We start from the raw sequence: 22824 nt of genomic DNA on the forward strand, positions 1-22824 counted from the left end.
ATGTACGGTTTCTTGGGATAACAGATACTTTTGCTTCCTACGGAGTACGGACACCACGAATTGAGGTTGATAGTGGGACATCGACGACGTGAGAGACTGCGGCCAAGGCCTTGGATGAGCACGCGGTCAGCTCCGACGCCGACGGCTAGGGCATGTGTTCCCTGCTTATCGAGTAGGCCACGCCGTCAACATAGCCGACCAGAATCGGTCAGACGAAAGGTTCTTCGAGTATCACTGTGTCGTCGAAAAGAACGTTGCCGGATTCGCAGAAGGGCAACAAGATGCAGGTGGGAAATGCTGTACGAAGAGATGGGGAGGCAATTCTGTGAGCTTTTTCGCGCATGCTGCATTAAGCGCAGCAGCGCCGGTTCGATACCCGTTTTTCATCGGGTCTCGACTCTTTGCCCGTCCAGCCGCAGTGTCTGCGCAGCAAGCGCCGAGGCCCCAAAAGACTACTGTCGCGTTCAAAATGGAGCCGGCCAAAGTATGCGAAGAAGCCATGCTGACCGTAAAGCGAAGACGAGCTACGGAGTACAGAGTACTATTCTTGCTTCAACTCACCTTACCTTGGGCCCGGGTGCCGCAGCGAGTGAGACATTGTCGCGGGACATAGTCGGTCGAGGCGAACGATTCAAGGCTCAAAGCTACTTGTCTTTACCACCTTAGCTCCTAGCTTCCCAGCCAACTCCGAATCACCCCCACCAGATGAACGAATCGGTTACATCTTGAACGCGGATTAGCGTCATTCCAATGAGCGTTGGCAGTTCTGTGACGGCTGACCGCCGTATCTCTCTGTCGGTACGAACACCTACTAGACTAGAGACACGTATACATGGCTCTGGGAAAGGACCGAGGAACGCAAGACAACAACAAACGACAAACGACAGTGCCAATACCCATGCCAATGACTGACAGCATCTTGGCCCGCCACAGACTTGGGAAATCTCTCTCCTGGGGCAAAGGACACGGCCGGCCTTGTCTGATGCCCCTGTGCTCTCTCGTCGAGTGCGCCGCCAATCCGTTCACCCACCCGACCTCCTCACAACCTCTCACCTGTCGCCCTCCAGCCGACAGGATCAGGATTAGCCAGCCAAGAAAAGCTGGTGATGCACACCACCAAGTCCCTGACGGCACACCCTCGCCCAGTCCCTTGTCACTCCGTCCCACACCCCCCGAACTTTTAGGTACTCCCAAGGGCCCGAATCCCCCATTCATCCCTAGCGCGCAAAGGGACCTTCACCAGGTATCCTTGACTGCCCCCCAACTTGGCCATCCCGGCCCAGCCTATCCCATTGCCCATCTCATCCTGGAAGCCACTAGGAGAGCGGCGGTATGCTCACCAGAGGCCTGCCTCTATCTGCGTCTACTCGGCGGTGCAGCTTATTACTTCCACCCACTCCTCCGCAGTATCTAGACCAGGCTCCATTCCACGTTCTCCTTCCACCACATTCGACATCTGTCCGCCTTTTCTACTTCGCCATCCAGTCGGCACAGAGGTTTACAGGAAGAGGAAGCGTTTCTTGTTCGCTTTTACCGTGACCGACACGGTTATGCACTCGCCTCCATCACCGCTTCTAATCACGCCCGGATCCGGCCCGCTTCATGTAGCACCGTTCGTCCCTTCACAATCGCAAAGTTCATGCATCAGACGCAACAACAAACGCTACAATACCCTCATCAACCTCCCTAGCACCGTTGTGCTACTCTTCGATCAACCGATAAATTGCGCTGCTTCAGCCTCGAAATAGTCATCAACGTCTTTGCCATTGGGACAGTTAGCCGGGCCGATTCCTTGCACGAAATTCGACCCGCCCGCTACGTCACGTCTCGACTTTCGACGACGCATCTTTTTCCTCGCTCGTCGTGCCCTCCGCGGAGGTCGACGGGCGTGGATTGCTCCATTCCATCATGAGCCTCTATACTGAGCCACCCGAGTTGCGCAGTTCCTCGCAGGACAAGCCTTCGCTATTGGTTTGTTGGTGGATAACGTCATTCTGCACTGTTATTATTCTACTGCGGGTTGCCGGCCGCTTCATTCGAACCGAGAAACTATTTCAAGAGGACAAAGTCGCAGCACTCGCCCTGATCCCTCTATGGCTCCGCATGGTTTGCGTGCATTTTGTCTTGCTCTACGGGACTAACAATGCCGAATTTGACGGCATCACGTTATCCGCGGAAGTCGAGCGCAGGAAGGAAATCGCAAGTGGTCTCGTGCTTGCCAGCCGAATCTTCTACGCAGCAACGTACGTCACGGAATCCCCTTCATGAACTCCTTTTTTTTGTTTTGTTTTTTTTGCGCCTTGCGCCCGCAACACTCTGTGCAGCAATTTCATCACTGGATCCAGTGGGACGGTAGGATGGCTTGCTAACGCTTTGTCTGTGCAGACTGTGGATTCTCAAGAACACTATTTTAGAGTTCTTCAAGCGTCTGACTGGCGTCACTTGGGCACGTTCCTACGAACAGACGCTGGTGTTCATCAGGTGCACCTTGGTCGCAACCTTCATCGCCATCATCATTAGTGATTTGGCGGAATGTCGGCCTTTCAATCACTACTGGCAGGTGACTCCTGACCCGGGTGGTCAATGTCGCCAAGGGTTCGCTCACCTTCTCACCATGGCGACATGCAACATCATCACCGACTTGTTACTGGTCTTCTTCCCGATTCCCATTATTCTGCGCAGTCAGATGAATGCGAAGAGAAAGATTCAGCTCACCCTACTGTTCTCGCTCAGCCTGGCCGTTGTTGGTGTTACAATTTATCGTGTCCCCCACGTCATGAGGGCACATGGCAAACAGCAGCTGCGTTCCGTGCTGGCATCCGTTGAGCTCCTGTTCGCAACAACGGCCGCAAATGCCCTAGTCTTGGGCTCGTTTGTTCGTGATCGCGGCTTGAAGAAGCAAAATTCAAGTACGGCTCTGTGGCAGAAGATTCAATAGATCGCAGAGGTTCCGACTCGCGCCGTCCCACACTCCATCGTCACTGGGGAAGCGATGAGGATCTCGTTCGAGATGTTGGCCTCAATATCGACCCTGACCTACGAGAACGCGATGAGGAACGGGACGAGTTCGACAACGAACATCAACGATACACTCCCGCACCCATGGCCAAACCGTTTGGCGAGGAGCTAAGACAGTGGCAATTCCCTCAGCGGCAAAGAAGCAATGCCGAACGCAGCGACGCCTCTCTCTTGCCCCATGACCTCTCTTCCTCGAGGAGCAACTCGACCACGACACCGCGCAGGGTCTCCTTTTTCGACGTCGGGGGTTTGTTATCAGAGGAACAGGTTGGAGTCGGCCAGACATTCCGCAGGGACAGCATCGTCTCAAGCGTGGATCCTATGGCATCTAGCGTCCACGGCGTCCCGTCGCCCACTCTGCCCGCTGGATCGAATGGTTTACGTCGCGGATCAACAGCACTCTTGCAAGATCTTGGCGGACTTCTGGGGCCCACGAAACCGTCACGGCAAAGATCCAGGACCGGCACCGAATTACAACCCATTCCTCAATCGCAACACGATGACCATCCATCTTACAACCCTCGCCCCGGCGAGCCGACACTTATTGATCCTGGTGGCTTACTGAAGTAGTTTGGCAACAATTGCGCAGAAGCCAACCTGTGATCTACCACACAATCACCTATCACAACATATCACGACTACGAAACTACGACTATATTTTATGAGACAGTATATGTATATGTATATTGACGATCTCAGCGACATTGCTGAGGGCTCTTTTTTGGACATGCGGAGTTATAGAGGTTTAGAGCCTTTGGCCGGCGTTTCTATGGGTCAATGGGGGACCGGATACGACCATACTTTACGTTTTGGAATTTTGGAAGGGAGGAACTATTTACGACCAAGGGGAAATGGGCGTTGGAGGAAACAAACTCCCGGGAGCGGCCTTCACAATGATAACTGAACGCCGTCGTTTTTTTGCTTCGTTGTTTATCGTTCTATATACCCCGGCGCAAATAGCCGTCATGTTTTGTACCTGAACAACTTGTTCCAATACCATCACCATCTATAAATGACGAATGACTATACTATGGGTACCATTTCCTCCCCCTTCTTGTCCTATCCGCTTACTTTTCCCACGTTCGCAGCGATGCGAGGAGCTCGGTCCCGGAAGGCGTTTTCCATGATGCCCGGTCCCTGCATAACGTTTGTTCGCATATCGGCCGACGACCCTGTTCCCTACAGAAATTTCAACGACTGACTCTTGTCGCATTCTGCCCGCTGCCAGCAGAATCCTTTCTTCAATCACCCCGAGGTATTGGTGTACTGTGGTAATAGTTCTTCCATCTCTCTCTTTTGCTTCTTTAGAGTTTTCTTGGCCAATTACGTTTTTTTTCTTTTCTTTTTGATTTCTCTTAGTCTTTCCTTTCTCTTCCCTGCTTTTCGACAGTCGTCTCAAGTCCCGACGTATCAACTGTTCTATCGTGGCTATCTATCTATCTATCTGTGTTTGCCTGACTCAATGGTGGCCGCTTGACGCCGGGCGCCTGACTCTCTCCCCTTTTTTCGAGGTTTAGGAACCCCCACACCTCAGATTTCACACTTCATACACTTTCATCCCTGGTTTATCGAGCTGGGTTCAGAGCTGACCCGAGGATCCGAATACGTTGCGGGGATTCGGGAGAGGAGAAGCACAAAATTACTTTGTATGTTGAGGAGCCCTGTTTGGTAAGGAGTTTGGTTGGTGTCGAGGTTCAGCGTACCTAACTGAGAAGATCAGGGGAGGAGGGAAAAGGGGGTTGAGGGGGTTGTTGTTGTTGTTGTTGTTGATATATACGGTACGCGGTAACCCACACCGCACGTGTTGGATATGAATAGGACAAGGGGAATTTGGAGATTCTACAGAGGTGTTCATCCCGTGTATTAGCATCTCGCTATCTATATATATCCCCAGCGTTGTGGAGGGTATCTGCTTTACACTATACACGGTGGATAAAGGGAGGAGGGGGGATATTTAGTAATTCCTAGGCTGTGATCAGTTATTCAATAAGATATGGGAGCTTATCTGGTGGTGATGCGTGGGATGCTCGTCTCGTGTGTTGGTCCCTGTTCTTTCTGTTTTCGAATGTGTCGGTCTTATGGGGTCTTATACTCTAGACTTTCGTGTCCCCCCGAGTAGACTGTTTGTATCACAGGATACGAAGATGCATCATATGAGTGGCCGAGATCAAGAGAATCCCATGATGATCTACGGCCGTGATGACCCTGCTTGGTTATAGTCGGCGGCCAGCAGGGGATATCTCGCCCACGTCCTATCTAGCTATGTGTTCCACGACTATTGAAACGAGACGTCAGTTCGGGTACAGGAAACAGTCGACAGCATGATGTACCCTGAGATATTTCCGCGTCTAAAAATGCATGCAAACCAGAGATACTTCAACCATCCCGTGGAATCTGCGATTGATGAAGATATCGGGATCTTTGAAGTGGATGGAGATAGAGGCACGAGGTAAACTTCGTGTCCTGAGTTTCTTTCTTGCATCTACTTCCATCTCAAGACTGTCGGTCAAATTTTGACAAGACAGAATGTCCCCAATAATAGTTATGGAGCGTGTGCCGGATTTGTGAAAACTCGGCTGACTTTATACAATGCAGACGTGTCTGTCATCAAACCCGAGCTCAGAGTCTCTGATGGTGGATGGACTTCCACCCAACGCAGGGGATAGACTTTGAGAAGAGGAAGAAGAGGTAGAAGGAGCATGTTCTCTTTTCCATTGTGAGTTGATCGGGTTCCTCGCATGTGCTGATGAGGACGTGGCTGAGAAATCGGCCATAATAACACTGCTTTCGTTCTTGTCCTCCTTCCCCCAACTCTCCCGCCCCGAAAAGCTGGAAGAGTGACGACTGTAGTTAGCTCATACCGTATGTCACTCAATTGATCAAAGGGAACAAGACGTAACTCCCAAGGAGCAAAGTAATGTAAAAAAAAAAATATAAGTTAGTTATGTTATCCATCTAGAGGAAGCCCTCCATCTCTTTTTTTTGGTTGTCGTACACAAAACAGCAGACCGTAGCCGTACCCTCAACGCCAGACTCAAGAGTGATGCAAAGAGTATACTGAGAACTCCCTTCCCCCCGTCTACCAGGGCGTCAAGTTATCCTGCCGGAAAGGTGAGTCCCAATCCCAGCCCCCACGTTGACCCCTTCCCTCCCGGCTTTTCCTTCTTTCTCATATCTTGCCTTCTTCAACCAACCACACGCGCAAGGCCCTATCCTTTACACGCACAATCTGTAACTGGCGTAACGGCCGGCCGTCTCCGAGGTACGGATAATCTTGACGACGTGCCCGCGCTTGAGGCCGAGGTACTTCGCGACGGGGTCCTTTTGCAAGATGCGCGGCAGCTGCGTCTCCTTGAGGCGATAGCGCTTGAGGAGGGCAATCTTCTCCTCACGGCTGAGGAGGATGTGCTTGGGCACGAGCTCGTGCTGGGTGATGTTGACGAGCAGGTCGTCCTCGAGGAAGCACTCGACCTTGGCAAAGGACTCGATGGTGACGAGCATCTTGCGGGCGGCGGGGGAGAGGGGCACGTGGGTGACCATGATGCCGGACGAGTACTTGTTGCTGATGAGATGGTGGATGAATTTCTTGATCTCCTTGATGCCGAACGTCGTGTCGGCGAGGAACTCGACCCAGAGGGTGCCGCAGTCGGGCGTCGGGCTCGGGTTGTTGGGCGTCGCGGGGGGTGTGAATTTGCGGATCATGTCGGCGGAGGGGTTCGCGGAGAACTGGAGCTTGCCGCGGCTAGGGGGGCCATGGCATTAGTAATGGAGGCTTGGATAGATCAAAGGTGAACGTACTTGACACTGCCGTCGGCGCTGGTGTACTCCATCTTGAAGCGGTCGAGAGAGATTGTGAGTTCGTCCTCGGCGAGTTCATAGCCCTGCGATCCGTCATCAGCACAGATGTCGCCAAGAAATACATCATCCGCCGGGCTAAGAAGAGCATCATTCATATGCTCTTCCTTATCGATGGAAGATCAGGGGGTCCGTACGCGGTCCGCAGCCATCTCGTGGGCTGTCCTCCATGCTCTCCACAGTCTGGTAACCTCCTTGTTGACGTCCTTCTGGTCCGACATCTTCGCGATGCTGCGTCGTTGAAAACTCTTCCGTCGAATTCGTGGGTCAGAAGCGATGCCTCTGTCGTCGCGGATATGTGGGTAGATCGAGATGAGGGCGTCGGTGGTGGATTGGTTCTTGTCGCGACGAAAAGTTCGAGAACATCAAAAAAGATTGGCGTCGCAAAACGGGTTCAGCCAAAAAGTTCTGGCGGCGGAATCAGCCTTGCAGGCCAGAGCAAAAGTTTGAGTGGGGCCTTGGACTACGGTTGCTTAATCCTGGTTCGGTCCCGGGCAGTTCTTCTGGAATAATTCGGAAGGAGTTAATCCGAGACAGAGGCAGCCCGGAACATTCTGACCTCGAATGTGAGGTACGTACCTCACTTTTTGATTGACAGACCCCCGTTGACCAGGTGGCAGGTGCAAGGTGCATGCTCCAGCCACGGCTGCCACGGGCCTTTCAAGGGTCCAGAATCACAGTGCACGCACGTGCCACCTTTGAGGTAAACCCCACAATCAAAGTCCAGGATGGCAGGTGGCCTTACCTTCTGGAGAAGGTACCTGCCACGGAACCCAAAAGAGTGAATTTCAACAAAAATTGGGGGATCCTTCTGACGAAAAGTTCACCCTTCGCGTGGTGGTTAATTCCGATTCCACTTCTCTATCCTCCATCCTCCACATCACAACCCGACTTTGCTGTCCACCCCGACTACGGCAGTGTGCGCATTCGCCAGCTTTGTTTAATTGATCTTCTTTTGCATCAGTTAACAAGCTCCTCCCTACCTTCACAATGGCCGACACCAAGCAGGCACCTGCTGCTGCTCCTGCGGCAGCAGAGACCAAGACCGAGACCAAGTCGGCTCGTCCCACCATGCCCGACGAGGCCGAGTACCAGAAGAAGCTCAAGGTTGCTGAGAAGGAGCATAAGGAGGCCCTCGACCAGCTGGTAAGTTTCATCTCCAATTCCATTGACGACTTGCTCCTCGAATACCTTTTCCGACTGGGAGAGTCGCAATCGAGCCCCAGATACCCGAAAATGACACATTGCCGTTGGATCGCAAATGGCTCATACAATTGCTTTTCCAGAGTGCCATCAAGGCCAAGATCGAGATTGCCATGCCCAACAAGAACAAGGAGCAGCAATCCCCCACCCAGAAGCGTCGCGCCGAGCTCATTGCTCAGGCCAACGAGATTCGCCAAAAGCAGGGCGCCGGCAAGAACGCCCGCACCTCCAAGCTGGACCAGATCAAGCGCCTCGACGAGCAGATGCGCTCCCGCATCAACGAGCAGAAGACCGCCCGCTCCAAGGTCAACTTCAAGAGCGTCGAGGAGGTCGACCGCCAGATCGAGAAGCTCGACTCCGAGGTCAACTCTGGCCGCATGAAGATTGTCGACGAGAAGAAGGCTCTCGCCGAGATCTCCTCGCTTCGCAAGCTCAAGAAGAACTTCTCCCAGTTCGACGACTCCCAGAAGTCGATTGACGACCTGAAGGCCAAGATCAAGGAGATCAAGGACTCGATGGAAGACCCCGAGGCCAAGGCCATGTCTGAACAGTACAACAAGATCCAGGCCGAGCTGGACACCATCAAGGCCGAGGGCGACGAGGCCTACAAGAACCTCTCTTCCCTTCGCGACGAGCGCACAAGACTGCATAACCTCCAGAACGAGAAGTACGCCGCCCTTAAGACCATCAAGGATGAGTACTGGCAGCAGCGTAAGGCTGCTCAGGCCCACGAGCGCGAGGCTCGCGAGAAGGCCCGCGAGAGAAGGAAGAACGAGGCCGAGCGCTACCAGAAGGAGCGCAAGAAGGCCGATGCTGAGAAGTTCCTCGCCGACGCCAGTGACCCCGCCTACCTCGAGGAGATTCGCCGCGCCAACAGCCTCCTCCAGTTCCTCGACCCCACCCACAAGGTCGAGAAGGCTCCTCTGCAGGCCGCCAGCGGCCTCACCGCTCAGGCTTCGCGTACTGTTGATGACTCGGGAATTAAGGGTATGAAGGTCGTCTCCAAAAAGGACCGCGACGAGGACTTCTTCCCTGCCGTCAAGAAGGGAAAGAAGGGCAAGAAGGGTGGTGCCACCGAGGACAAGGCCGGCAAGTTCAACTGCCCGCCCTCCGTTGTCGAGGACTGTGCCTTCATGGGCATTGACCCCCCCATGGCCGCTTCCGACGTCCCCGCCGTTGCCGAGAAGGTCAAGGCCAAGCTCGACCACTGGAAGAGCGATCAGGAGGCCCAGACCCAGCGCGTAAGTTCTTCCGTGCAATAATTTCCTATTTTTCTCTCCAATTTCCATACTGACCCGACTTTCAGAACATTGAGAAGGCGAAGAAGCAGCTCGAGAAGCTCGAGGCCGACGAGGCCAACGGTGTCAGCAACGGCGACTCGGTCGAGGAGGTCACCAAGGACCTCAAGGAGACCTCCGTCGAGGAGAAGGCATAGTCTTCTCACTCACTGACTCCGTCTACAATTCTTGCCTGACTGAAACCCATTGACTCTTTAGTTTGTTTTATCTGCCTGACGTCCTCTCGCAGATATTATGGACTAGGGGGAACGTGAACTCTCTCACCTCTCTGCCTCTTTGTCAACACACCCCCCCCCCCCAACCGATACACGCATACGACACCCTCCTTTCTCACAAAAACCACCAAACTTGGCATATTAAAAAAAGAGGACAAAAGGCAACTTTCGAAACTAAAACCAAGGGGGGGGAAGATTGCAAAACCTTTTTATAAACTCTCTGGCCTGTTTTTGCGTCTTCCTAGCCAAAATTGTCCCTCGAGGCAAAGTGGCTTTCTTGTACTTAGCAGCTTCTTTCCCCCCTTGTACCGTTTGTAGTTCCAGCCATACACTTTGAAAAGATGAGAGGTAAAAAAGAGAGAAAAGCTTTTTTCCGATTTTTGTAAAAACACAAACGTCCCTCGTTTCTATGCATTGTCAGCCCGCCCATCGTATTCATCCCATCCGGTAGGTCCATCCCCATATCAACAAGCTCAAGGTAAACCAGCAGCCATCAACGCCCATTGGCCCGTTGCTCTCGGGCTGTCCTCGTCGGGCCGATGTGCTTGTGCAGCAAGCGAGGCATGTCATGACGTGACATGCTGGAAACGATTCCCCGAGGGGGACTTTGAACAGACACGTCGGAGAGGTATCATGGCACGAGACAAGTGGTGCGCGTGTAGCCTCGGTAGTAACGCTTCGAGGTCCCATGGTGCAATCTTATGACGTCCTTTTTTGCGTACAGAATGATCATCATCGATCGATCTTCTTTGCCTCACCTCACTTTCCTTCACCACGGATCTACCCGGGCACGAAATCGCATGATACGTTAGACAATATCTTATATGGTTAATGGATTATTGCTCTAGCGGCCACTGGTTTGAGGGCTGTTGATCCTGTAGAGAATTCCTCCCGTAACATCCAAGAAGAGGAAAATCAAATAATACCCGGCCTGCGCCGTCGCAAATGCCAAATAATGCCCTCTTTCCGTGATCCGTACTCCGGTGCTTAGGTACCCAACCAAAGAAACTGGAACAGGATGAAACCCCCCCCAAAAAAAAAGGATACAAACGCACGAGACTTGATCACAAATTCCGGGTTGTCTCGAACATAGTAAAGAGCAAATGCGCAAAAAGACGGAGGTCTCTAAGGCTACCGCTACGCTTTGCAATGCAAATATGCCTGCTTGTCCCGCGTCAATACACCAAAAAGACCGCTAATGCAGTTCGTGGGTCTCATCAAAATAAATATCATAGGAAAATTGCAAAGACGCCGTGCTTCGTACCAAGTGATATTCGAACTTCAGGAGCTCCAAACTCTGGATGGTGTGTTTCGTCGACCTCGGCATTCATGGCGGCCCAGCCCATCCATAGTATGCACCCGCACCCGGAGGTGCGGGTCGTCCATATCCAGGCGGTGGCCCTCCGGGGTGTCCGGGGTGTCCGGGGTGTCCAGGGTGTCCCATGGGCGGTCCCATATGCGGCGGCATGGGCGGCATTGACCTTCTTTCTCTTTCCCTCAAGGCTGGCGTTCTCCCGCCCATTCTACTAGGCATCGGTGGCAGGTCCATGCTGGGTGGTGATGTTCTTCTTCCAAATGGATCTCTGTCATGACTGCTAGGCGCGGCAATGGCCGGAGGCCCGCCTGAAGGAGGTCCACCTCCCCCGATTCTTCTTCCAGATCTATTCTTGGACCCGCCACTAAGAGCGCTCAATGGGGGATCCTTGACGAAAGGGTCATCATCGGGAGGCACGTTCAGCTCGACCAGACTGAAGAAATACTCGAGGACTTCGGGATATCGCTGGACACTAGATTGCCAATCCTCGTCAATGCCGTGCTTCAATGCAGCCTGCGCCTGAGCAAGCTCGCTAGGATGAGGAGGGGCGTGGTAGTAATGGTATGCGGTGGCGTTGATGCGTTCAAGGTTAGCGGCGTGAGCTGTCTTTCGACGCTCGGTGAGTAGACGGAAATATTCCAGGATGTAGTCTTGTGCGTGAGCCCGAACCCAGCTTCTATGTATCTGGTTAGCAAGAGATGTCCTCCATAGGTAAACAAATATGGAAAAATCAGACTTACCGAATGTCGGTGTATATGGACTGCATCATGCGCTGCTCAGCCTGTTTTATGGCAACATCAAGTCCCTTGGCCTCGCAGTCGCAAGCTGCAGAGGCAGGAGCGTGACATATAGCGCAGTCCGGATCCATCCTTGTGGTGGTCTTGCGCGTACGCGGAGTGCGTGGAGTGCGCGGCCTGTAGTCTCTGTGGGAATATGAATACATCTTAGCGAAGGGATCACCAGATGGGACACGGGTGGTCTGTCTCTAGTGGAGGTGGAGAGGAGGTGAAGATGAGAGGATATTGTACAAGGAGGTCAAGATGGGTCATCTATTACTAGTACAAATGTCATTATTCCTCTCGAGACCCTGAGCTGGGATCTCATGGAGAGTGTTTGGAGAGATTGGGGTTGGGGATGAGGCTCGGCAGCCGGGCAGAGGGAGTGGAAGAAGAGAAGAGAGAGGAAAGCGGTGATGGACAGACCTGACTTAAGAGATTATTAAGAGGGGGCGGATGGTTACAGCCCGGCAAAGCGTCGGTGGCAGGGTGAGAGCGAGAGAGATAGAGAGAATATCCGTAAGGTAGTTGGGAATAAACAAAACTAGGACGAATAAAGCGAGTTGCTCCTGTGTGTTGGTGCTATGTATCCTGCAGCATCGAAGCATGAAACAATAAGGCAAGCAAGCAAGTGAGCAGGCGAGCAGCAAGCAGCAGACTAAGGTAGGCTTCCTAAGCGTGCAAGCAGTAGAGAGAGTCGAATCGACGGTAACGAAATCGTAGTTGCAGTCGAGGTAGACAAACGTCGGGCTCTCATTCAACGAGGAGCAGAAGCAGAAGCAGAGGATGCGGAGGAGACGTGGGGAGAGAGATAGCTTGATCCACGAGAACGCAGGTAGATGAAGAGAGGATCGAATGGGAAGGGGGGTTTTGACTGCAGCGTGAGTGTCGTGGCTCGAATGCCAGCAGCTCTCGATATGCAAGTCTTGGGGGGTCCGACGATGGCCCAATGAAGGGGACGCCAAGCGAGAGAGGTCGTCTGCCCGACCAAGTCCCAATGAGCTTCGATCAGGGACCCAGTGAGAGGTGGGCTTTTGTTTCTTGAGGTATCCGTAAGGTAGGCAAGGTAGGTCTGTCTGCCAAAGGTGACGGGCCGGAAGAGAAGGGATGGACGGTAGAAGACGAGAGAAAAATGTTGAAAAATTGCAGTCAGTCGGCAGGCGAGAGGAGAGAGAGAGAGCAACGAGAAGCACCTCAGGTCAATGAGTGGAGGGGCAGATTATGTGTGTGCGTTGTCGCCGCCCCTCGTTTGTACTTCCGGTGCTGTTCCCGCCTTTAGCTTTGGGCTTCAAGGCGGTCAAGGGCCAGGGGAAGGGGGCAGAGGGAGAAGAACGGGCAAGGACAGGCCGCAAGTAGGAGAGCTGCAGCCAAAAGAAGCCGCGGGGCGGTTTGCAGTGAAGCGGGGGTACTGTACAGGATAGGAGGTTGGGTGAACCGCTTCCATTACCTCAGGTACCTGTACTCTGTCCCTACCTACTCTACGGATACAACCACTGAGGAAGTAAGACACCGCCGATGGTCCAACGGGAAACACCGAAGAGGAAAGAAAGCGGAGAGGGGCAGGAGAAGTCGGGCGGGTCAGCGTTTGCAGGCCGAAACGACCGGCGGGGTGGGGTGGCTGGTCTGCACCTTCCAATGCTCCTCATCACCCAACTTGAGAGACACCAGACCAGCAACACCACCACCCACCTCATTGAGGGAAAGTTTGATGCACAAGGGACGAACCAGTCCACACTACAGTATAGGAAGGAGGGGGCGAGTCACCACTGTACTCCGTGTACTAAGGTAAGGTAAGGTGAGGTGACTGAACTGATCAGCTGGGAACCACTTGGTTCCATCTGATGCAACGTCCGAACGTTCGCTTCCAGAACGCCAACGAACGCCTGTCCAAGATCCGGCCCAACTCTAGGTACCTTAACTTACCTCACCTGCCACAGGTATGGACTGCTCTCAGCGCCATATTGGCATCCCTCCATCAAATCGCCATTTACGACGGTTGCTTTCAGCAAGATGCTCTTTGCTCCGACGATAGACGCTGCTCTTCTGATGCTCCTCCAATATATTGGGTCATGGGATTAGGCTGGTTGGCTCACCGCATCTTGCCCTACCTTATGCACCTCGCGTCTCGATTAGAGCCCGCTGCATGCGCGCAAAACGTAACCGAACAATCCTCTTTCTGTCAGATTATGGATTCGCAAAGAAGCTGTGGCAAGCCGTCATTGGTAAGCTGCAGTAACATTACCATGCCTCTCTGTCTGGGTCGGTCGAAATAATTTGCCTCACAGTTGGCCCCTCTTGGAGCCGCATCTCAAAGTCGAGACATGAAGGAGTGACGTTGAAGAGGCTGAAAAGACAAGCGAGCTCCCTTTTCCCCTTTCAGTCTTCCCATCTTCCCCAGCCAACTCGAGGGGAGCTTACGAGGCAGTGCACGCCGCCGGATTTCATACCTATGTCAGCCCCAGTTTGTTTCCCGATGATTTGGGCACTGGCCCATTTGACAACACCCGTTCGGTCGTTGATCCTGGTCTCACAACGGTTGCTCCCGCCCCTGCCACATTATGTAATCCCGTCTTCTTATCTTATCGTCGCAGCTACGGATAAGGTAGGTAACCTAGGTAAGGTGAGCACGTACCTAGGTACCTTACCTTACCTCAGATGGGATGGAAGCATTCAAAATTTCGAGCTCGTCTCATCTCATCGAGTCGCGGGCACTCGGCGACGACCATAACGGCTGCGACTACAACGACTACAACGACGACGACGACGACGACGATTGGCATCATACGGTGCCGAACGAGAGACGAACATGGCAACAAGATGTTCGGGTGGGCATACGGTATTGCTCCCGTTTCTGTACCCCTCGTTATTTTTTTCCAAGACCACCACTGCGCCTCGTCTTGCTGCGAGAGCGGTCGCAAATCGCCGCTATAGCTCCACCCAGGTAGCTCAAGAATCAAAATCCACCAGACTTAACCCAGCTCCCGACGACTATTCCCAACCCATCTTCGCCGATAAAGCCTCAGTAACACTTTACGCGGGCCCCGGGGGCCACGGCTGCATCTCCTTCTTCCGCGACGCATACCTCCCGGACGGACCCCCCAACGGTGGCGACGGTGGCCATGGAGGCAACATCTACATTCAGGCTGTACACGGCGAGACGTCACTACACAAGTTAGCTAGGCGGCGCTTCATTCGAGCAGGGAAAGGAAAATCTGGTCAGGGCAGCTCCAAGGGTGGTCAACGAGGCGAGGACGTCATCATCACTGTGCCGGTTGGTACTGTCGTCCGCGAGCTGGCCAGAGAAGACCCCATTGCCGAGGATGCGATAATGCAGCGCGCTATGAAAGCGCAAAGGAAGGCCGAGAAAAGGGCCAAATTAGCGCGTCAGGCTGAGTTGGCGGAGCAGGCGAGGCGAGAGTTGGAGGACGGAATTGAAGAGGAGGATGAAGAGATGGCGGCGGAAAGGGAGGCGAAAGCGAAAAAGCAGGCCGAGGACGAATTCGACGAGCCTGAAGATCCCGATCGCAGCAAGTTCCTTCTGTATCCCGGCCTCTCAAAGTCGGACCTGAAGACGATATCCCTCCCCAAAGCCCCAGCCCGCCAGCGTCTCTACCACCAGCCGCCCGGCCCGATCCAGCTCGACCTGTCGCGCCCGTCTCCGCAGCCCATTCTGCTTGCCGTCGGCGGCATCGGCGGACTTGGCAACCCGCACTTCACATCGCGCGAGTTCCCGCGGCCCATCTTCGCCACAAGGGGCGAGCGCGCCGTGACCATGGAGATTGAGCTCGAGCTCAAGCTCCTGGCCGACGTCGGGCTCGTGGGACTACCGAATGCCGGCAAGAGCACCCTGCTGCGCGCCATCACGAACTCGCGCACCCGCGTCGGTAACTGGGCTTTCACGACGCTGCAGCCGAATATTGGCACCGTTGTCTTGGACAGCTACAAGGGCCGGCCCGTCATCAAGAGCTACAAGCGGTATCCCGCCGCGGACCCCGCATACGGCGGCAGCGGATCACCCGGCGCGGAGGAGGAGGTCCTGGTCGAGCAGCGGACCCGATTCACGGTCGCCGACATCCCCGGTCTCATCGAAGGTGCCCACCTAGACCGCGGCCTCGGCATCGCGTTCCTGCGCCACGTCGAGCGTGCTGGCGTCCTCGCCTTCGTCGTCGACCTCTCCGCCGGTCCCGCCGTCAAGGCTCTCGAGGCTCTCTGGAACGAAGTCGGTCTCTACGCGCAGATGCGCGAGGAGGAAGAGCGCGCCCGCGAGATTGACGCCCGCGTTGACTGGGACCTCAACTCGGGCACCACCACCAGCAGCGAGGCCGCTCTGCGAGGAACGCACGGCACCATGATGGTGGCCGACGCGCCGCCGGCGCCCCGGCACGAGTCGGGCCTGCACATCGCGGCCAAGCCGTGGTACGTCGTTGCCACCAAGGCCGACCTGCCCGAGACCCAACAGAATTTCAAAGACCTCAAGGCCTACCTCGACGAGATCAAGCAGGGCACCGCGCCGCATCCGAGCGGAATCGAAAACGCGTGGACAGACAACGTCGCCGCTATCCCCGTCAGTGCCATCAATGGCCAGGGCGTCGATCGGATTGTCCACTGGACTGTGGGACTACTTGACGAGTAAATGGGGGGAAAGACAAAGAAAAAAGAAAATGTACTATATCATTCTGTATCACCACCACTGTATAATGCCGCTTTATGGAAGAAACGTGCTGTGCCCTTCCTGAGAACTTGCCTCCACTTGGTCCAACCCCTGATATCGGCATGCAAGTGCCTAAATGAGATGAAAATTGTGTACGGGAAAAGCCAACAACAGCATGTTGCAAAATTGCCAGACTCATCATGGTTGGATAAAGTAAGGCATCTCCAAGACGTCGGGAGCACTGAAGGGCTTGAGTCATAAATCGGGCAAGGTTCTTTGGTTGCAGTCAATAAGCAGTTACTGAGGGAACTCGCACTCAGATGTTAACAAGAAACTTTTTGGCATTCATTCGTAATGACTATTCCGTTTAGGGCGACTCTAGTCGCCTTGATGGTGCGGAGGCCCTTCCATCCAACTCATTATCCAGGGGTTGCCTATGTGCTTGTAAACCCCAGGCCATGCAAAAGTAGGAATTGCTGTTCAATCGTAAGAAGTCGGCCTTCTAATCCACTTCTGCTTCCCACGAGTCCGTCCCCAAGTCCCAAGTCAACCCAAACAACCATTACAATATTATAGGGTCAATGGTGATCATGCTGAGACCAAATCCTCTTCTCCTCTACACCAAATTCTTACAACATAGCGAGAACGATCGCACCAGCCAGAACTGCAACGCTGAAGGTCGTCGTGGTTGCACTGCTGCCGGGGACAACCGTCGGTCCCGTCGTTGGGACGCTGACGGTTCCATTAGTACCGGGACGGCCGGTGCCGGAACCACCTCCGGAGCCGGAACTCTGAGAGGCAGACGGCGAAGCACCGCCGGTAGCAGTGCCCGTAACAGTAGCACCTCCACCACCACTTCCACCCGAGCCACCATCTGTAGTAGGCACCACAGTCGAGAGAGTCGTAGCGGTACCAGCGGCAGAACTCTGCTGACTTGAGCCCGAGCCGGATCCGCCTCCGGTAGCAGTAGCAGTGCCCGTTGCGGTAGCGGATGCTGAGACTGCGCTGCTGACCTGGGTAGAGGCGCTAGCAGACGCAGTGTTTGTGGAGGAGACCGAGGCCGATGCTGATGAACTAGAGCTGATGTTGTCGCATGAGAGGTCGTAGAGAGGCTTGGTAGTCAAGGTCGAGCCAATGACACCGAAGCTGGGGTTGGGTGTTGTTGGAGAAGAGTCCTGGAATGTGTACCACCACACATTGGTCTTACCAAACATGGGGCAGCCGACGTCATTCCAGAACTTCTTTGCGTTCTCGAGAGATGGGACAGCAGCACCGACAGTCTTGCCGCTGACGGGCCAACCAGTCTCAGTAACCCAAACGGGCTTTCCACCAACAGCTCCCTGAGTGGCAGCCAAAGCTTCGGCCCAGCGGTCCTTGCCGTCCGAAATGGAGTTGGGCTTGGTGTCCTCGAAGTAGGGGTAAGCGTCCATTCCAATCCAGTCGCATGCATCGATGACCGCCTTGTTGCTGCCATTAACCCAGGCGGTCCATGTGTCGACGTGACCGATAGGAGCACTGCTCAGAGGCGAGTTCTTGATGACTTCTCGAACTTGCTCAAAGTACTTGACGAGAGTGTTGGGCTCGGCGCCAGAGAATTCGCCGTTGGCAATGCCGGTAGGCGAGTGGCGGTAAAGATCCTCGCTGCCGACGGAGATGCCGGCAACCAGGCCATTGAGCTGACTGCCGTACTGAGAGACAGTCTTCTTCAGGGCCTCAAGCTCGTTGGCAAATGCAGCATCACCTGCAGAGGCCCACAACCCGAGCAGAAGGGTTGTCTTTGTGGAAATGGCGGCGGGAATGGCAGAGATGGGGTCGTTAGTGCTTCCTCCCTGAACCATGGTGTAAAGACGAGCGGAGGTGAAGGCGCCATTGGTGCCCTCGAGGCTAGCTGCGGTCTTGAACTCGGATTCGAAGTCTGACTGTGCCTTTGCTTTACCGTCGGTGAAGGTAGATCCGTAGTTGAAGCCCTGGAAGGCGCTGGCTGTAGCTGCGGCATATACAGCCGCCAAATTCAAAGAGGCGCGCATGTTTGTGATGCTGGAGGAGGTTTTGAGATGTTGCAACAGCGACGATGTGATGCAAGGTAGGCGGGATGATGAAATTGGGCTTCGGTCCAAGATTGCCGGCAAGGTCGAAAGCTACCGTCGGAGGAGAGACAGAGCACTCTGGGAAGAGTGTTGAATACGGGTAAATATACAAGAGTCAGGCAGGTAGGTCCAAGGTATTCCAAAAAAACGAGAGACGGATGGGTGAAGTTGTCCCAGAGTCCCGTAGGTACAGAGCAGGATGAGGGACAGGTAAGGTATCGTGAGTGACAGTGAAGGTAGGGAGGAAGAAGAGTGATGAAGTCGGCCGGGCGATGAAAGGATAGAAAAGGAAAAAAGCAAGTGACGGGGTAGGGCAGACCAGGCAAGGAGGGATTCCCCAGACAGTAGGCGGGATGCTTGTTCAGATCACATCACAAGCTTGGGAAGTTGGGGTGGTGTCCTACAGGGTTCCCTGTTCTTTGGACCTCCCCGTCTTCTGTTCTTGGGAAAGCTCTTCGGCTCTTTGGGGTTTCCTACGCGTACCACATACTCTCAGTTCTCAACAAGAAGAACCTTGAAGGACGGGACGGGTGTAAAAGTCTGAAAGAGGCAAGTAAAGAAGCCAGTTGAGTGGTGCCACCACACCAACTTGACAGCACTAGTGTGTCTCTTCCTCATGCCCTACCTCCATCAAAACAACATCGAGGGCGCCACCATAGGTTCCTAAGAAACAACAACAACAACAACACACAGTCGTGACAGTCTCATGCAGGAACGAGCCAAGGTGAGGTCACTGGTGTGGCCCGTATTCTCTCAACAACCACTTTAGCACCATACAAAAGTATGCTATAAGGTATGGTCTTGCCCCTGGAACGATGGTGGCGATGAGGTCACGCCGGGCACAGGGTAAGGCATTCGGGGCAGGCCCGGTCGAAACACCGACCCAATCACGGCTGCCATCCCATTTTACCGGCGTCCCGGCCCTTCCAATCGCTCCCAACTGGGACGGCCGGGTCCCTGCTGGCTTGCCATATTTAGCAGTCTACACCCACTATTTCCTGCTCCCATGCCCCTGTCGCTGTCGTCCGGCCAGGCCGTGGCGCCCCTCCCCCGTATTTTCCAGCAACCACCATCATCGATGGCCCCTCCCGGATGACCAACACAAACACCTCATTTCTATGCGGGACATTCCATTCGGGCCACCACACTGTCACTCACTATAACTGCTTACCGAGTTGTTTTGGTGCCGTTTTCCCGCGGGGTTATTCTACACAAATACGAGCGAGGCTTTGATGTGTCAATGATCAGCAACCTCTGGATTTGTTCATCTTGTTCCAGACATGTTGCAGTGGCGCTGACAACTATTGCCCACAGAGCGAGCGAGAGCGAACAAGAGCAAAACTCAGGCACACACGCATCTAGGTATGCCTCGGAAGAAGGTCTCAAGCTGCAGGAGAAGTCGGCTGAGGAAGTATTGACCTGAGTCTTGACGGCGGAAAGAAGTCTTGAGGACCTGAGGGGAAAGCCATAGAGCAGGGAACCGGCGTGACATCTGCAGGTACCAATGCAAGCAAGGCGCCTGCCTCCCCGCCTACTATGCAGGGGCCCTGGGTAGTAGGCGCCGGCGTTGATTCTTGCCTGCATTCCAGGACCTTAATTCTGCAAACATCATCATCACGTTTCTTCTTATTGATCATTCCGGCAACGAAAACCCGACATTCTCCTTAGGCTCTGTTGAGAAACTTCTGGCATTGCAGTCTCAGTATACGAATACCAGTCGAACAGTCTTGGCGCCCGGGCAGCTATTGCCGGAACATTGCCTCCTGGCGATACAGAGCTTTTTTGCTATAACAAAACCATTGGGATGGATCTCAATGCTCAATGTCATCCCACCTAGTAGCAACTGCCCACACCTAGCCTAAGTGGATGGGCATCTCCAACTGTGAAAACCGACAGAAAGCCGATGGATATGAGAGCCGAATGGACTTTTGCATCTCTTGATGCACAGCTGGCAGCACCTGGTGACATATCACGTTTCTTAGTCAAAGTCGTAGAATCAAGAGCCCAATCTGGTTCACCGAACGTTGTCAGACGGGTAAAAGTGGGACAGGGAACTAGGCATCTTCACGTTGTCATCGTACCGGCATAGAATCAATCAACTTACGTTCTCAAAAGATGCCAACCAACGCTTATCGCGGGGACGTATCGCCATGGCAGAATACAAGGCAATACTACCCATCAGCCCTCAAGGGTAAGAAGGGAAACGAAGGCAACGGGATCAGTCATAAGGATTGAGCTGACATCCTCAGGTCCATCGTCTCGGACTCCAACACGGCCCCCGAGCAAAAGCCAGTTGTCCGCGTCTCTAAAGTGAAGCTATCGCGTACAAGCACACGCAAGGTACGCACCGGATGCATTACCTGTAAGAAACGCCACATCAAATGTGACGAGTCCAAACCACATTGCGGCAACTGCCTCCAGACCCGCGGTCACTGTGAAGGTTACCTCCCGGATCAGAAGAAGAACAAAAAGTCGTCCGGGCCCGCAGAACTCTGTTGGGATTCTACCCAGGCCATCATCCCTCGAGTAGCAGCAGCAGCATCGCCCACGGCGCAGACGAAACTGAACACCAACACGGTCGACTTCCGCAATGACAACAGCATGTCATACTTCAAGGAGTTCGTCGGCCTGGTCCGAGGCCCCTGGATGAGAGCTGCCTCTACCGGCGATCTATGGGAAGTCATGCTGCCCCAGCTGTCCCGCAACAATGGCACTCTCCGCTCCGCCGCCATGGCCATCGGCGCCTTGAGCGTGTGGTACCGCCAGTCTGCCCATGTCTCTCTCCATGCCATCACCGTACCCGACCAGCCAACCGTTCAAGGGGACACCCATTACTTCCAGGCTGTAGCCCACTACTGCGACTCTCTCAAGATGCAGTGTAGACGGGCCTCCGCCCAGGACGCCGTCTTCCTATCTGTCCTCCTCCTCTTCTTCGAGACTCTTCGGGGCAACAGAAAAGCCGCCCTCGATCACGTCAACCACGCTCTGTCCCTTCTCCTCGCCCTCGTGACGGACACAGATGCCCAGCATCGCCTAGCCGATCTGGCGCCCAACCCGATGCCCGTAATCAGCGCTGTGGCAGATGTCTTCAACCACCTGGCAAAGCAGGCTCGCACCGTCTTCAGGGGTCGTATCCTCGATGGTCCGCCCCTCCCAAACCTCGCAAAGCGCCTACAGAGTACGAATCAGACAATGGAGACCTTCATGATGCTCCTCAACCAGACGCAGAGCGAAGCCGCCAACTCACCAGAGTCTTATCCCGACTCTTTCGATACCCTCGAACAATTTGAGCAGATTTGGCCCGCCATACGACGTCACCAGGCCGCCATGGGCGCCGTCATGGAGGACATATTCAAGAAGTCTGGCCTCCGCGGCGCGGACGACGACGTCGCCATCACCGAGCTCCACTTCGAGCTCTTTGGGAACCCTCGCATCATTAGCTTCTGCGAAAACTTCCACAAGTCTATGGTCAAGCTCAACATGGGCTTCCAGCCCCTCTTCAACCAAATCATGCAAACCGACGTCGGATCTCCCACCTACCTCCGCGCCATCCTCCTGCGCATCGAGTTCATGGGCGTCTACCTTTTTAGCAACGCGCCGTCCTTTATCGAAGACGCGAGTGCCCGCGCCCTGACGCCGCTGTACCGCGAGTACATCTCCCTCGCGCACATCGCCACGAGGGCCGCCAAGAAGGAGTTCGAGACGAACCCGGCCCACCACCTCTCGCTGCAGTGCAGCCTGAGCTGGTGCCTCCTCATCATCTCCCTCTTCTGCCGCGATCCCCTCGTGCGCGACGAAGCCATGTGGATCTTGAAGGAGTACCCGGGCCAGGACGGCATATGGAGCATCCGCGCCCTGTACGCCCTGGCCCTGCGGAACCGCCACGTCGAGCGAGTGAACGCGATGGGCACGCCCGACGAACAGTGGCGCCGGTTGTGGCGCCGCGAGTTCGTCTTCGAGGACAGCGGCGACCGTGTCGTGTTGCGGTACATGGAGAGAGATGAGGCGGCGGGAAAGTGGCAGCTGGTGGAAGAGGCGGCCGATATCCCCAGAGACGGCAGAGAGGCCCAGTGGAAGCGGCAACCTCTCACGATACACAGCGGACTACTCATCTTGGACTTGTTTAATGCCGTGACTCAGGGTGACATGGACACGAGGTTACCGATTGGCAGGCCGTGCTGAGAAGTTGGAGCGAGAGAGAGAGAGAGAGGCATGTTTCTAGATGCGATTCAAGTGACGTCTCTAAATATGCTAGTTTGATACCCCCGATAATGAATCCGAACAATAACGCAGTACATTTCCAACAACGCTGTCTGTTTGATGAGTATGGTTTGAGACTTCTACTTATACACTTCGTTTACTTTCGACTACAACAATTCAACGCCCTTCCCCCTACCGTGGACCAA

General features: G+C 54.4%; 7 protein-coding genes across 7 annotated transcripts; 4 read left to right on the forward strand and 3 right to left on the reverse strand.

Moving 5' to 3' along the window:
• Window positions 1–2614: 2614 nt before the first annotated feature.
• N0V96_005932 (uncharacterized protein) lies at window positions 2615–3588 on the forward strand (the record flags this gene model as incomplete). The annotated part of the gene is made up of 2 exons (XM_065757533.1): window positions 2615–2875; window positions 2911–3588. 2 exons carry the CDS (start codon window positions 2615–2617, stop codon window positions 3586–3588), a joined length of 939 nt encoding a protein of 312 aa, XP_065613876.1.
• Window positions 3589–6234: 2646 nt separating this feature from the next.
• Window positions 6235–7094, reverse strand: RPB5 (DNA-directed RNA polymerases II 24 kDa polypeptide (RNA polymerase II subunit 5); the record flags this gene model as incomplete). The annotated part of the gene is made up of 3 exons (XM_053189445.1): window positions 6235–6760; window positions 6817–6899; window positions 7011–7094. The coding sequence occupies 3 exons, from the start codon at window positions 7092–7094 to the stop codon at window positions 6235–6237; spliced, it is 693 nt and encodes a 230-aa protein (XP_053052898.1).
• A 769-nt stretch (window positions 7095–7863) lies between these two features.
• BFR1 (multicopy suppressor of BFA (Brefeldin A)) lies at window positions 7864–9511 on the forward strand (the record flags this gene model as incomplete). Its single annotated transcript, XM_053189444.1, has 3 exons — window positions 7864–8019; window positions 8160–9317; window positions 9383–9511. 3 exons carry the CDS (start codon window positions 7864–7866, stop codon window positions 9509–9511), a joined length of 1443 nt encoding a protein of 480 aa, XP_053052897.1.
• A 1405-nt stretch (window positions 9512–10916) lies between these two features.
• On the reverse strand, window positions 10917–11772 carry N0V96_005935 (uncharacterized protein; the record flags this gene model as incomplete). The annotated part of the gene is made up of 2 exons (XM_053189443.2): window positions 10917–11580; window positions 11645–11772. 2 exons carry the CDS (start codon window positions 11770–11772, stop codon window positions 10917–10919), a joined length of 792 nt encoding a protein of 263 aa, XP_053052896.1.
• A 2725-nt stretch (window positions 11773–14497) lies between these two features.
• MTG2 (GTPase of the mitochondrial inner membrane that associates with the large ribosomal subunit) lies at window positions 14498–16313 on the forward strand (the record flags this gene model as incomplete). Its single annotated transcript, XM_065757534.1, has 2 exons — window positions 14498–14505; window positions 14648–16313. The coding sequence occupies 2 exons, from the start codon at window positions 14498–14500 to the stop codon at window positions 16311–16313; spliced, it is 1674 nt and encodes a 557-aa protein (XP_065613877.1).
• Window positions 16314–16960: 647 nt separating this feature from the next.
• On the reverse strand, window positions 16961–18358 carry N0V96_005937 (uncharacterized protein; the record flags this gene model as incomplete). The annotated part of the gene is made up of 1 exon (XM_053189441.2): window positions 16961–18358. The coding sequence occupies one exon, from the start codon at window positions 18356–18358 to the stop codon at window positions 16961–16963; it is 1398 nt and encodes a 465-aa protein (XP_053052894.2).
• Window positions 18359–20568: 2210 nt separating this feature from the next.
• Window positions 20569–22600, forward strand: N0V96_005938 (uncharacterized protein; the record flags this gene model as incomplete). Its single annotated transcript, XM_053189440.2, has 3 exons — window positions 20569–20609; window positions 20668–20758; window positions 20840–22600. 3 exons carry the CDS (start codon window positions 20569–20571, stop codon window positions 22598–22600), a joined length of 1893 nt encoding a protein of 630 aa, XP_053052893.2.
• Window positions 22601–22824: the final 224 nt, after the last annotated feature.

The sequence above is a fragment of the Colletotrichum fioriniae genome, assembly GCF_027942845.1.
Source record: "Colletotrichum fioriniae strain IMI 355084 chromosome Unknown scaffold_6, whole genome shotgun sequence".
In the NCBI taxonomy this organism is placed as follows: domain Eukaryota; kingdom Fungi; phylum Ascomycota; class Sordariomycetes; order Glomerellales; family Glomerellaceae; genus Colletotrichum; species Colletotrichum fioriniae.